This window comes from Acanthaster planci, linkage group LG09 (genome assembly GCF_054643075.1).
Source record: "Acanthaster planci isolate LZ-2023a linkage group LG09, COTS_SCS, whole genome shotgun sequence".
Taxonomy (NCBI): domain Eukaryota; kingdom Metazoa; phylum Echinodermata; class Asteroidea; order Valvatida; family Acanthasteridae; genus Acanthaster; species Acanthaster planci.
The window spans coordinates 2,252,996-2,268,824 of NC_141785.1; the positions used below are offsets into that span (position 1 = coordinate 2,252,996).

At 37.9% G+C, this 15,829-nt stretch overlaps 2 protein-coding genes across 3 annotated transcripts in view; one reads left to right on the forward strand and one right to left on the reverse strand.

Annotated features, from left to right (window-relative positions):
- Nucleotides 1–6,555, forward strand: part of LOC110987556 (protein unc-119 homolog B-like) — a 46,355-nt gene extending 39,800 nt beyond the window's left edge. The window contains exon 5 of the mRNA XM_022250372.2: nt 958–6,555. Coding sequence (XP_022106064.1) covers nt 958–1,079 — 122 coding nt within the window. The 3' untranslated portion in view covers nt 1,080–6,555. The remainder of the gene's footprint in view (nt 1–957) is intronic.
- A 2,486-nt stretch (nt 6,556–9,041) lies between these two features.
- The window catches only part of gle1 (GLE1 RNA export mediator), a 39,395-nt gene continuing 32,607 nt past the window's right edge, over nt 9,042–15,829 (reverse strand). For both annotated transcript variants that reach the window (XM_022250380.2, XM_022250381.2), the window contains 3 exons: nt 13,613–13,695; nt 12,745–12,808; nt 9,042–11,783 (listed from right to left, as the gene is read on the reverse strand). In XM_022250380.2, coding sequence (XP_022106072.2) covers nt 11,715–11,783; nt 12,745–12,808; nt 13,613–13,695 — 216 coding nt within the window. In that variant the 3' untranslated portion in view covers nt 9,042–11,714. The remainder of the gene's footprint in view (nt 11,784–12,744; nt 12,809–13,612; nt 13,696–15,829) is intronic.

A 15,829-nucleotide genomic window follows, 5' to 3' on the forward strand; every position in this document is an offset into this window, starting at 1 on the left:
TGAAATCAATAAAAAGATGGCAACCAATTATATAAAAAAAAGGTGAAAGAAAAGACAAGGCACGTTTGCCCTCTTAGGTTTGATCATTTCATACCTGGGACTGAACATAGACAGCTAATGCATTATGAATATGTGAAACGTCTGCTCCCCATACACACTCTGTACAGCATGTGACCACAAATCAGTCAACTCGGGTACCTGGTATCTGTACGTGTGTGCATGTACCTACATGTCAGCTATGCTACAGTTAACTTGGGCGCATGCCGTGTGCATTGTACATAGTATAAAGACGGAGGAAAACCGTGTGATCATATAAAGACACATGCACATAGAAGAAAACTGGGCAGCGATCATTAGTGAAATATGACTGACAAGGTGGGCGACCAACAGGCACAAATCTTGGTGATAAGAGTTCAACATTTGGTTGCACCGTACAGTGCCGAGCATATTCCCCTTTCTATCCGTAGTAACTTGTCAGCATCACGTAAGCAACCGCCCGGCACAAGTGAAGACCCCACGGCAAACACCCAAACCATTCACAGTTTCATCCGCCATAGGGCAACACTTACTCAATTATCGGGAATGTTCCAAAGGATACAGCAAACAGCAGTTGACTGTACTTACCTAAGCATGCAATTTCGGTCATTTATGCATGCTTGAGGTTACATGTACCTACATTCACTTCACGAAACCAGCTTGATGAGCATCCATTGTAATTTTTGTTTCAACAAGGAATTGGCAATTCCATGCTTATGTTTGACATGCTCACTTTGACTTTATGAGGATTTTTATTGATGTCGTGATGAGGCTCTCGGGCTTCCTAATGCATTAGTATCTTCTAGTGCAGCACTGCCCAAGTTGTGAATTGCTCATTATTGGTAGTTCATTTTCAGCCATAATTTTTTCATGTGTAGTGTTTACTTATGTCAAATATTCTTCATTCTCTGTATTGAACAGTTCAGGAAATGGTGGATCGACCTTTTGACACCAAATCAGACAGCTTCTACTTTGTTGACAACAAGCTTATTATGCACAACAAGGCTGATTATGCATACAATGGAGGCATAGGAGCTATGTGATCATCAGATTATGCAACTTGCATATCAACTGACCAGCTCATCAGACAAGAAAGGACATACCATTTCTGTCTTGATTCAACCAAACTGTTACACTATTAAATGTTCCATGTATTTTTTAAACTCTCTGGAGCATTCTGTTTCTAACTAGAAATGATGAGTTGATACAGTAGTGTGGCTTTTAGTGTAAATCCTCTTCCTAGATTGATCAAGAAATCAATTTTTTGTGATTTTGATTATTTGATCAGCCATTGTTCTTTAACACACTGAACAATTAAATCATCAGCTTAGTGCTGAAAAGGTGCATGCAAGGCATACGCTAGGTGAGTAAATTGAAAAAGAAATGGTTGTAGATATGAATTAATGTTTATATGAGGATCTTTGCTTTAGGGACCTTAATGGTAGGGCTCATTATCCACTTTAAAAAACAGTTTTTTTAAATTTTTTTTCTTTAAAATATAATGACATATGTCTGAAAATATAATACAGTACAGTTTAATTTTTGTCAATAACTAAGGTTTACAAAGGTCAGATAAAGAAATGGGAGTATATGAACATCACTTAGTATAAATATCAGTGAATGGGAAAGGCATGATGTCAGCCGCTTAACAATTTGGACAGTAGTCTGACTTGGTCAAGGCAATGGTGTTGATCAAGAGTGGCATTTTATGGAGAAAACTAATTTTTCTTCAAAGAAAATATGGTTAAATGTTTACTCTATGTAACTGAGGGTTTGGCCTTCACACTGACGTGACAACCTACTACAGTCAACTGATGTTTGGAAACAACATTATTAATGAAATCATCGTGATCAGTCATTGTTAACACTTTGAAGTCTTACAAATCCTAGGTAGATACTACTCAATTAATATTGCACAGGTTGTGAAGTCAGGTAAATCTCATCATTGGTACATACATACATGTACGTTACTATCATCAGTATTTGTTTCCTAATTATAATAATGCCAGACATACATCAAATTCCTGTTGGAAATATTTGTTACATTTAGAAGTGTCAAATTACTTTTTCCACCCTTTGTTTCATGGATGGGATTGGTGTGATTTTTACATTTTATGTTTTCTGTTATTAATTTTTGCAAGTCAGAAAATCTTAAATTTTGTTTCAACCATGAAACTGGGATGGAAAGTGCTCAGCTTTTTTCTTTTTGTAATGTGTATTGTGCTGTGGGTATTGGCTGGATTCAGTGGAACTAAAAGTGTATTGACAAATCGTCTGCAGAACGTATTTGATCACTTTAAAGTTTTCTCCATAAAGCCTATTTGGGTTTCAATCGTAGAGCTATATATAAAACTAGAGCAGTGACTCATATTCAAAATGATGCCTGCTTGGGCATCTATGTTTGTGCACAAACCATGCCAAACTCAAAATTTTGTACAACTTTTGTATGACTTTGCATATCTGCATCTGTATTCTAAAACAATGCATCAACAAAGTCGATAAGCGAAAAACCTGAACACATAATCAGTAAATGAGTGTTTCAGTTTGCGTAAGCAATGCACATGCATGGGCAATACCGATTCGATATTCATGCTGTCCATTTTCAAATGTTCTTCAAGCACACACATTGATTCAAAAGGTCTGCACCAAGGACAGCCTAAAATTTTCTCTATGTGGAGGATGAGAAATTAGTGCTTTAGTAATTGAATATACATGTAACTCTATGGTTTCTATAGAAGAGTTCCGTTCATGTTGTTTTTTCAAAAAGCACTGGGCTCTAATCTTGGGATCTGGTCTGTTGAGTGTGAATGTTGGACTTCTGTCTCAAACTCGCTTTATGTACTGTATTCATAGCAGTTTTCAGGATGTTTTTATTGCATACATGTAAAACTAGAGTATTGTTAGTTCAGAACCCATGCACAAATTGTGTTCTCCGTGGACTATAAGAACAGTTTAACTTAACACTTTAGCCCCCAAATAAATGAATTAATACAACTAGAAAATAAGAAGGTATATTAACCACTTGCCGCTTGGGTTTCCGGTACCGGACACGTATTCTTTATATGCGTGGCCGGGGTCTCTGAAATCGAACAAAGGGAACTTGGCTTTGTAACAAAAGACTGTACTCGTAACAAAAGACCAGGCTGCTGGGAATTACCAACATATTTTCACTCTCAATAGTGGAGATAATCCAGCCTTGTTTTGAAACAGTATACTACGGTTTTGGGGATTCAGCGCGAGTGGATTACCACCGGGAACAAAAGCGATGAACCACACAGCACCATTGCGTGCTAATCTGGCCCCTATTGAAAAGAGGTCTACAGCGCACTGTGCCAGTTTCGTGAACAAAAGAAAATTACGTATCACTGCACAATCTGGGCTCTTTTTACAAGGCAGCAGGCCTGGCTGAAATACTCCAGCATCAATAGAAGTTGTCTGTCAGATTAGAGTCTGGGTGTAAGTGTCCAGTAAATGAAGATGTGAATTTTTAAAGAATTTTGGAAACAAAAAAATGATAACTATCCCACCCCAGCATCATCAAAATTGATAACTGCCATTGGCGTAAAGTGGTTAAACACGTTCTGTAATTAGAGTAGATGTAGATCAGCTTTACAAGTTACCATAGTCAGCTGCTAATTGTTAATTCTGTACAAGCAAACAGCATATCACTCACATATTTGCATATACAAGCACAGTTGAACACCTTCATAACAAGGTCGTTTAAATTTCAAAATTACATGTACCTTTGTTATATTAGGGAGCTTCTTTATCAATGTTGGAAAACAAAGATTACAAAGACTGGGAGAATTAAACTTTTCTGTGTTACAAGCAGGATGTTGTACATGTATTAACAGCACTCGTTTTGTTGGTGTTTGATTGTATTGCAATCAATGGGATGCTTAAGATTCATCAGTTCATGAATGATCACAATGCACAGTTACATGCCACTATAGATGTTGTGTATTACAAACATTTGGGAGGGGTGTTGAATAACTTAATATGGTGCACAATAATACAGTGCACTATACTTCAAAGTGCATCCTACAAGCATGAACACATGTATACATATGGAATACTCGGATTTAATATTGTGTGCAAATAAAATAAATGGAAAGTCACGAGCCACTGTTTAAGTAATGATTTTTAAAAAAGAATCTTATAAAATCTCAACATATTTTCACCCACATAATGTCCATCTTCATATTAAAGGATGCCTAATTGAGTCAAAGCAAAGCTGTTTTTTAATGTAAACTAAATGAAATTTAAAAAAAAAATACCTAAAGACTCATTTTGTGGAATGCAGTATTACGATGAATAACCCCTAAAATTTGGACAGGTTATTAGGATAATTGTTGCTGTATTTCACTTTCCGTGTTTGGATTTGTAAACTTGAGAAATCAGTCCAAGAAGAAAACATTTACTTCTTGTATGTTACAGAAAGGAAGACTACTGTGTTCATGTAAGTTTGTAATCATAAACTTAAGCCACCTTGAATCAATTCCTGTTTGAGTTACTTACATGAAGTAGGATTCCAAAAAAGTGCAAAGTAGGCAAAGTGCAGAGCTTGTCATTTTCTTTAGTCCAACCCTTTCCGAGCCCCATCCTCATCTGTTACAATCCATTTCAACCCAGGAAGTTTTCCTTTGCCAGAGAGAGATGTTACTGCTTACTGCTGTAATGCCATACACTCACCCAACATCTAACATAGTGGTATCAAATTTTAATCATGTACACTTGTCAAGTAATAATGCTTTTACTGGTGTTTTTTATTTGAGTATATGCAGTTGATGATTTTAAACAGTGACATCCATTGATATTTTTGTCATGTTCAAGTATACAGCTGTAAAAGCCTGATTCTACTTCGGATGAAGGTTGGTGATCAAATTGGCCCCTGAATTGATGACATCACACTTGGTTTACATTATGCACTTTCTTATGGAGCCGGGGGGGGGACTTACATGTATGGACTGCCAAGCACCATAGGAAAGCACACATGTAAGTGAAGTGCGATGTCGGCAGCACAGACGTCTATTCAGGAACAGAGGTCATTTTAAAATGTTTGAATTTCTGAACATTCTTTTAGAGGTTACTCTGAAAAGGGTTTCCCTTTTTATGTATGTGTATATATACATATCTATTGACAGGATTCATGCATGTTTGCACTGTTAAATACCCAGTATAATGTTTAGTTTGTTGTTTGTGAACCAGTAACCACTGTATGATTTCTCTCTGTAAATGTCCATTCACCTCTCCACATGTACATTACGTTTGTGTAAAGTCACATTATTTGAAGTATATCCCAGTTTCTTTCATTCACCTCAAAGTGAGGCTAATAGTCACATTTATTTCGTTGTGCATAGCCGTTAGGAAGTGTGTGAAGATTCCTGGTAAAGTGTTGTATTTAATCTATTAGAAGCAGATGCCGAAGCAAAGCATTCACTTTACTGGTAACTTCATTCTGAAAATTCAGGTACATGTAATTGTGAGTAAATTTGAAGGCATCCATCTTTTTTGCATAAAATTTTAGTTCTTTCCATCAGTATAATGGGGTTGTATGGAAAGAAAGAAGAGTGGGGTGACTTTCAGAAGTTGGGACGACTTTTCCTGGAATTTAAAAATAAAATCCCACATAAATTTAGGCACAGGATCACAATACAATGCTTACACCATTCCCTACCATGCCTACAGGAATGGTGGAAACATTGTCTAGAGTACAATCCTGGGACAGCTTTTGTGGACAAAAACCTTGCACAGTGTTTTAACCACTGCATGGATTCCTGTATAGACAGCACTTTTGCAAGAAGAACCATCAAGTTGTAATTACATGCATGCTATTTCTCCCGAGGCAGTTCTTAGAAATGGTAAAACATCAGGGTTTAGCATTGGTGGGTCAAAAACAGTACAAATTGCTTCATACTGCAAACTGCATGGGTTTGTACACGTAGGCATGTCTACGAATTGCAAAAGGGATATGGATTGTAGTTTTTAAAGCAAAGTAAATGTACATGTTTTTATAGATTGTGCAACATGAGTGCAATAGAGGGTTCCTATAGTTCAGGACTGTGTTAGGCATTTCAACTCTGTTGCACTGAAATGTATACAGTGGTATGAAAATATGCTTGAGGATGGCAACTGCTGGGTTAATGTGTAATATTCACCTACTCATTTTGTGTAGTTGATACTATCTAGATGCCGGGCCTTGACACATACATCTGCACATGTTACTGAGGACTTCTAAGAACATTGTTACATTTACAGGTTACATAAAGCACTTGTGGAGGGTTTGTTGGGCATGAGGTGTTTGAATGTCTTTTAAAACTTGAAAATTTGAGAGACCATGATTAAACTCCACAGCACATTGTGTCCCTCCCTTTAAAGTTACTAGTTGGTGAAGCAGAATTTTGACTGTATATTTTGGACATTGATTTTAACTTAACAGGTTTCTTTATTTGTCCTTTTAACGGTAGAATTTTTTAATGAAACGGCAAATAAAAATGGTTTGTACAATTTGTGTGGAAATTACAGTGTACAAAGGTCTTTGACTTACTAAAAGAGAAAAAAATTTACAAGAAGATTTACTAGAAGAATTTTTTTGGTGGACAAGGCTGTAATACAAAAATGTTGCCTAGTTTAGTTCTTGCTTTATTTTGGAATGACAGATTTGGATCTGGGCCAATTTGACCTGACCCATTTGTAGAACAGTCTCTGTCGAATAGCCTAAAACTGAGTCTTCATTCTTTTAACATTTGGATCAAATTGCAACATTGCCCTTTTTGGTCTTGGAAGAATGTTTTTGATGCATGGATGAGGTAAATTATTACACAGGAAATGAGCTGAACAGGTGCATTAATGTTTGCTTCCTTGTTTGGTAGGAATGAGATTAACAGAATTACTACCAAATGCACTTTCTCCATTTCTTCAAATCGAGTAACTTTCAGAATACATGTATTTCAATTGGTTCATCTACTGCAAGCAAAGATACATGTACACGTATCCATTCCTTCAATTCTGCTCTGTGGGATCACATTGGACAATTTTTACCCTACCCCACAAGCGGAATAAGGATCAGTCACATAAGTAAAAGAACCGTTTTGTACATTAATTCATTTGTACATCATTGAAAAGCAAGATTGTTGAAATGCAAGCCTTTGACTGAATTGAATATATTATTTACATTTATTCACACATAACCACTAAATAAACCCAGCCATTTCCACAGTCTTCTGAAGTGTTTCATGTCAACTCCTGGGATTCAACCCCCCCCCAATTTTTATTAATTTGCTTAAATTTAATTCATCTCACAGGGTACAAGCAGCCTACATGTCTGATTGACATAACCAATGTGTCTGTGTTTATTTGTAAGGTCAAATGATCTAAAACGCTGTTGAAATGAACCTTTATGTGCATTGTAACCGACTACACGCTATCTGCTGTAGGGGATAAAGAGGAATAGGCCTATTTGCACAGCTATGACATGGTCTGTATTACCTCAAATGTTACTTGTGTAAGTATAATACTTTACTAGGCCAGCTGCGCAGGTTTGCTTCTAAAATGTCCATCTGCCATCTGTAAAATCAAAGGGATAACAGTTTATTTCATTCATTCAAAAAACTTTCCTTTGCCGTTTGAAGACTTATTGACTCTTATTTGATGAGATCAGTCAAAAAGATGCAAGAAGGGAAAGTTTGCAGCCCCCCCCCAAAAAAAAAATTACAATGGTAGCCGAGACATCATCTGTTCATTCTAAACACACTGATGTCAACATTAGCTACCAGGATACTGTTTTTGGAGATACCCCCATAGTGTAGTCCTTTTGTGTAATGCACTGTGGTTGGGAGCAGAGTAGTGCTAGCTTTAGGAGTTGGAAACAAACTGACTGTTCACTATGTGTACAATAGAGCATGCAGCTATTGCAGTTGCAATGACCCACTAATTTCTGACTCTAGTCACTGTAACGTAGGCAAAAAGTTGAGTCAAGTCATGTATTTAGTTAATTTACATGTAAATGGAGTCATCAATACTTGAACACAATATGATGAATAAAAAGAAGGGAGAAAGTCAGTTTTTGGCATTTTTATATTAACCTCTAGGTTTATACATGTGGTCACACCACATCTTGCCTTTGATGATCATAGAAATGAACAAAATAAACTGACACTGTGAGTCATTGCAAATATATTGTCGTAAAGTTTGTTTACTTTTGGGACTCTAGGCTTACTGTCACTCGAGTCGGGGCTTCTGATGAAGGTCTCGAGTAGAGTTATTCATTCATGTGAAGTGAGGCGAGTTTGTTTACTCATTGGAACTCAAGTCCTCAAAAATTGTTACTCAAGTAAGACGCGAGTCATTACAACTCTGAGCTATTGTGTATGCAAAGAATAAAGGTACATCGTGTGTAGGCAGTAATGGGCCCCAGGGTGAAGCCCGAGTGCCCATTCATACACACAAATGATGCGTACCAAGGGCATTATGCGAATTATCCTCCACCTGGAATGTCATACAGTTGTTTCCACTGCTCCATTATTTTGCACAAATGTTAGAGTTGTAGCGACTTGAGTCGATGACTCAACTCGAGTCCGTCTCGGTTCACAACAAACTCAGAACAAATAGAGGTTTTGCGTTGCTGGCATCTCCACGGTATCTTGAAGGCCGCCGTTTTTTGTTACTTCAATTTAGTTACAACAAATGCATAAAGGTTTACTCGAGCCAATCCAAGTGATAAAATGCCATCTGAGGACATACTCATGTATAACCTCTATAGGAATGCCTGCTGTAGTGCCAACACATAGTTCAATGCTTGTGATTTTGAGTAATGGTAAGGTAGCAATCAGATGAAGGTCTATCAGTGTCATTACTTCATGCTGTGCTTACATTTGTGCAACCATGTAAATATTTTTTTCTTGGGGAGGGAGGTTAGGTACTCAGGAAACAGACTCGGACAAATCAACATTAAAAGAACTTTTACAATCCAAACTACTATGCAAGTTACTCTCTGGCCAGAAGAATTTTTCTACAAAAGTTTGTATTCTTTTAATGATCACAACCTTAGTTGTCAAATTTTATCTCTTACAAAATTAATTATGAATTTTTCAAAAGAAATTAAACTTTGTTGGCATTGCCTTGCATAATTAAGAGATGAAAATTACAAATTAAAAGCACAAACTTTACAATAATTTAATGCAGACAATCTGCCCTATTTCATGGCACTGCTAAGCACATAATTTTACAGTTAAAAAGGCTCTGCATATTTCATGTAGACTGTAAGGAGTAAGCAGAGCAAACAGCATGCTAACCTCAGAGGAAAGAATTGCTTAACTTAGTGTTGTAATAATAGAAATCTCTGTGCACAACCATAAGCACAACAATGCCACGCAAGTAGTGCTTGTAAGGTGAGCAAATTTTTCTGCTACAGTAAGCATGACTTATTGGCTAACTTAAGCAGCTCGGTGAAATTGGGCCCAGGTTTTGGGTGCACACCTGATTTCATGGCATCAGAATTCTGTAAAGGTTTGTATTACAATGTCATGAATGTGTTACGTTGACATGCTGCAAAGTCATGAAACCAAAAATTCTCAAATAACTTTATTCATATGCATAATTTCCATTGCCCCTCGGGGGTTAGGGTTAATTTTTAATTAAATGAAGTGAATAACAATGGAGATGCAGGCTTATTACATCATAGGGTCTACTTTTTTGATGCCACAGTTGTGTTTTTGTACAAGTGGCTGCTAAAACTATGATCGACTGTTGATATATGTATAAAAGTGAAAGAATCATTCATAGTGTTAAAAATCCCACTGAGGGATCAAAACACCAGATAATCATACATGTACTACTCAATACTAAATGAAAATACAACTTTATTTGAAATCAATGAGACAAATGTCTATTTGGAACAAATTGGGGGTAATATTCAAAACCAACCCAAAGGTGATATTTCTGCAAACTTTGGCCACCCATACAAGTTGTAGGCAAAATGAGAGTGGTCTACTAAAGCATCCAAGCATTATTTGCCTTAAGCAGAAGTACTCTCTCTTCGGCCGAAAAGAGCCATGCTAGCTTGGAGTGTTCATTGTAACAACGCATGCATCTCATAGTCGTCTGTAAACCAGTGAAGTAAAGTTCCCACCAAGGAGCCTCTATTGCTAGGAAACTCATGCTGTCTTGGTCCAGCTTGGGGGGCATAAACCCTGGGATTGGCATCACGTCTTGAAGTGTGTGGGACTGTTGGCACAATTTGTGAGATATGCAGCATCCACGTAGATGCACACTATTACCACAGAAGAAAACACACACTTCTCTGAATATGCACTCATCAATACATTTTGCCCGCAAATAATGTTCCCAATGCTATACATATCAATAATAAATAAGCCAAGGTTAGGTTACATACCTCTACTCCCAATCCTTTGAAAATGACATTTCTTCTCCGTCCCTATACTGGAGAAGTTATTCCTTGTGACATTTAAATTATAAAAACTGTTTCTACTGAGTGAGCATTTTCCTATTCTGAAAACCTAGTAAGTAAAATTATGTCTTGATATGTACTTTAGATTATGGTGTGATTTTTGTTCATGTTTATTCCACATATCAGAACGGTAGAAATGAAATCTAGAAAGTGTGACTCTGTTTTGGGATATGCATACATAATATTTCTCAATTTCCCGGTTAACCACTTCGGACCGGGGCATTTTTCAACGTTGAGGATGCTGCACCGGCATGACTATCATTTCTTCCGTTTTCAAAATCCTTCAACAATTCATCATTCCATTTAACAGTCGTTTATAGCCGCACGGAGTAATCTTCAGGCACTACTCTAAGTTGACAGGTGACCTTCATTGACGCCCGAATATTTCAGCCAGGCCTGCAGCCTTGTAAACAGAGCCCAGATTGTGCGGTGTTATACAGCTGTCTTTTGTTCACGAACCTGGCTCAGTGCACTGCTGACCTCTTTTCAATAGGGGCCAGATTAGCATGCAGCGGTGCTGTGTGGCTCATCGCTGCGGTGGTGGAGAGCTTTTGTCCCCGGTGGTAATCCGCTTGCTCTAAATACCCCAAACCCTGGTATACGGTTTCTAAATAACGCTGGATTATCACCACCTTTGAGAGCGAAAAATGCCGGTCATGCCCAGCAGCCTGGTCTTTTGTTAGGAGTACGGTCTTTTGTTACAGGGCCCTGTTTCCTTTGTCCGAGTTCGGAGACCCCGGCCACACATATAAACCATACGGCTCCGATCCCGGAGTCCCCGGTTGGTAGTGGTTAAAAAGTATAATAAATCATTTGCAGCTGGGCAAAAACTTGCTGACCATATTACCTGTTAAAATTGTTCTAGATTTGAAAATAGCAGATAAATTCCATGTGAAGTTTTTTTGCCTAATATGCTGTCATTTTAAAAAAAAGATAAGGTAAAAGAAGGTCATTTCCAAAATGTGATGATTGACTCTCACTGTTAAATTGGCATTTGTACCTTGGGTAGGTAAGGCCTACATAACTCTGGTGCCTGGAGCATTAATCCAGCCCTGTTTGCACCTATGCCACTTGGGTTTGGATTTAATTAAAACTTTGGATTCAGAGCAGATCTGACAGGTTCAGAGAAGACAGTTTTTTATCCACAAGTTAGAGTTAGAGTAAAAGGTTATAGCTGATGGGCATGGAGAACTTGAGTGTCGGAAAAATGTCACGTTCTCCAGAAGTCAGCTTGAAGTTTCCCTTTCGGTGGCTGTATCTGTTGCTCTTTAATGACCCTCTGTCAACAGAATAGATCAACAAGAATTATTCATACATGTACCTACATGATTTGAGACATACTCGTTAAACCAACAAACCCACAACAGTAATACCTCATTTTGGATACATAGAAACATGCTGCAGTCTTGATCATCAAACAGATTGTAATGAGATGGTGTCAGGACTTACAAACAAATCCAGCGATATTTCACTTGACATTCCTAATGCCCCCCCTTAAATTGTCAGAAAGCACTGTGATCAACTTTGTGCAGAGTGAGTCATGGAACAGTGGCTCTGTACAACAGTTATCATGATAATTCTGGCCACTGCAAATTACTAGTGACACTGAGTGAAAGCATTGCCGTGGTTACTGAATTTGTCTGTAGACTACTTTCAGTAACAGTCAAACAAATCAATCATTTTGAGTAGCTTCGACTGCATCGACGCAAAGCTAGAGATAGCCATATGAATGTACACATGTGGTCTGATGAGTGAGACAGAATGGGAGGACAGTTAATAACGTTTTGGTATTTTTAGTGCTGGTAGCATACGTGTACATGTAGTTACACCAAACACTAATAAACTACTACAATCTAGGCTAACTTAAAACTGCAAACAGAAGAGGCCCAGCTCCTGAAGGAATTCCAAAGAATTTGAACGCTGGGATGTGTTTACATGTATTAAGTTATCTAAAACTGAATACTATCACACACATACATGTGCACTGGCACTGTGCCACTTCACATGGATGGAATGTTCTCCACAAGATGTACATGTACATGTAGGAGGTTCCCCTTCTCTCCGGTGTGTTCAGATATCCCTGCCAGGGATATCTTAGCAAGCATCAGATAAGCAGCCACTGTTGTATGATTTGGAGGTGCACTGTTATTTTAATGCATTACAATACATATGGTATGATTGACATGTATGAGTTAGCTGTGGAATTTTTCCTGTGTGAAATTTTAGGTTAAAGATCTTACCTCAAGGAATGTCTGGAGTCTCACAACAGGCCCTCCAGACCCTTTGGGAGTTACAGCCACAATTCTGTGGGAAAATGAAAAGCTGTCATGATGGCCAGTTCTTCATGCTACATACATGTATATCACTTCCAAAGAATTCCATGTCCTTGTACATGTTGGTACAAACTCTTACAGGACAGCTTTCAGGACTTGGTATACAATCTGTGTTGGCATTAATTAGAGTGACTGTCATTTACACAAGAACCCATGGTTAAACCAGGTGCAACATCCCTTACATGCTATAGACATTTGACTTGGAAAATCTCCTGCAACCTTCAAATACAATGTAAGGCTCATAAAACGAAAAATCCTATGTTAAAATGTACTTCATCAATTCAAAAAATGTACTTTTTGGTAATTTTTGACTGTGTACTCAAATTATCCTTGAGTCTGGATGACTTTACATTTGTTTGTAATGTCTGTCTTGTGTTACTGATCCCTAAGATACAGTGGACCTCTTGGCTGCTCCTGATGTCTAATTTTCAAATACAAGAATGATAAAACCACAATGTGGATTGATAATGGATTTCTCTGATCACCAAGTATCTTGTACTTGTGAGATGTGGCATTTCAAAATATCACCTTTTGTTTGTAATTTTGTTACCTGGTGCTTTCCAATATTGGCTATCTGCATTTCTATTTCTTTGTGGTTGTTCAGAGAATCATCACATTGTTCATTTAAATTTGACTGCACCAGATAAGCATGGCATGAGATCCACCTTTTGTCTTTTTAGTACCAACAAAATCTTTTCTTTGTCATGTTTGTGGATTATCATCTTATCAAGTATCTTGAAACTGATGCAGGTTTTATCAAAAACCTTAAACTTACTTAGGGAAGTAGTTTTTGTAAAGCACTCGGATGAGCTTGAAGAACTGTCTACTGTACGCGGCAGTGAGAGCATTACCACACACCTTTTAAAGGAAACACAAACATGTTTTTCTCCCATTAACAAAAAGCAAATAATCTGGTTTTACTTTCATGCAAATTTGTAATGGAAAGTTTTCAAAATAAACTTGGACTGAAAGTGCTTCATCACAACTTTTAAAACTGTGCAGATTTTTGTTCAACATTCTTTCCGGTAGTTGATAAGCCATCACATCTGTAGTGAATTCCAGACTGGTCTAGTATTATCATTCACTGTAAATAAATCAACAAGAAGTACAATGAGTCAAGCAGCAGCGGAAGAAGATACAGACTCCAACTATCATAGGGATGCATGTTTTGTTTATTAAATTATAGACTAAACCTCTAAATATCCAGTTCATTTAGGGGTCATCCGTTTTTGTCATCATTTTTATGAGCGTACAAACCGTACGCTGGTGGGGTGGGGGTGAACTGGTTGTGTACACTTTAGAAACTTGTTAAAAATGACAATTATCATAGACGGCCAACAATCACCCCCAACAAATGCGTGTGTGCAGAGAAAGCATGGGACTCTGATTCATACAAGCTTGGGCAACAGCTATTTCTTAACCACTTGACGATTTTGCCTGGTGTTCACATATGAAAAAAGCACACACACACGTACCAGGCAAAATTCACTAACGTTGAAATCACAGCCACATGTGAAACAGTCTTCGAGCTTCCCCCCAAACTCCGCTGTGCCATGTGTGCTATGAGGTTTGGTACCCAGCATGCTTAATACACACAAGTTTGTACATGTACATGTACGTAACGATGCAAAAAATCATTGTAACCACAGAGCTGTATACTTTTTACCACTTTTTATAAGCAATTGTGAAGAGGAGGACAAATCAAAGGCACATTTTCTGATTGCTATTCTTGGACACAAAAAATGGACACTTTTATTTTAAGAAAAAAGTACCTGTCCATCAGGCAATTTGTCCTTAATTATTACTTGCCCGAACTGAAAGAGGAATTTGTCTCAGGCAATCAGAAAACCGTGAATGTCGAGGCCTGTCATGGACATTGCTTTTCCTCCTGCCACTATTCTCTGGTTGTCTACTGCACATTAACAGCCTTACATTGTGAGTTACAATGGGTCCTGGGGCACCACAGAGAAATCAGCATTTTATTTTGTACCCTTTTAGAGGGGAAGAGGGGAACCAGGAAAAACAGTACGCTTTGTACACTTGTGAAAATGACAAAAATGGATCACCCCTTAGTATTTACAGTAAATATTCTGTTTGATTGGCCACAGAAGAGGAATGGTTGCCGAGAATAAAGTCTTAAAAATTGTAATTAAACACTTGCAGTGCAAGCGGGTGAAAACTTTTGATGAAATGCACACTCTTCATCAGTGGGTACTGACTTGTCTACAATGTTACCTTGTTTAACAACACCAGTGTATCATGTGTCTAGCATGACCCGGTACATGCACTCAGTTCTTTGAAGCCAGAGATTGCAGTTCCCTAGCAACCAAATCATTCATACACCTGTCAATCTTTGACAAAATGGGGATCTCTCCCACATCCTAGGATAGTTTGGTTTCATCAGCGTAGATATCAGTATATCTGTGTTTAAGTTACAGGTGTACCTCAGTTGCACCCCTTATGATATCCTTTGGCCCCCTTTCTTTCCTGACTGAAGAGACATAAGGAACTCAAAACTTGTCGGGGTCAAGTTGCTGATAAGTTGTGGGTGGAATCACTTACTTCACCAAAAGAAACCCTACACTTGTCCGGGACAATTACCGATGAGTTTTCAGTAGCAAGTTGTCAGCTGTGAATGACTTTTTCACATTTGACCAAAGGGCACACAGCAGGTGGCCCAACAAGACTGGTTTGTGGTTTCCACAAGAGCCACCACATATATTTATTTATCATTCAATGAGAAATTTCACTAATCTCCCATTGATCCCAGTTCACATAAAAACAGCTAAAAAGCAAATGTAAAATATTAAATATACAATGTGAGAATGTACCGGGTACATTAAAAGCAATAAACAAACCAAAGCTTGGATAGCTCAACACAAGCCACCTGAGTGCACTGTGACGGTCACAACCTCTTTTTTTATTTATGGCCAGAGGGTTAAAAAGGAATGTTTTGCTTGCAGGTAAATTAACATCAATATGTACCAAGAAT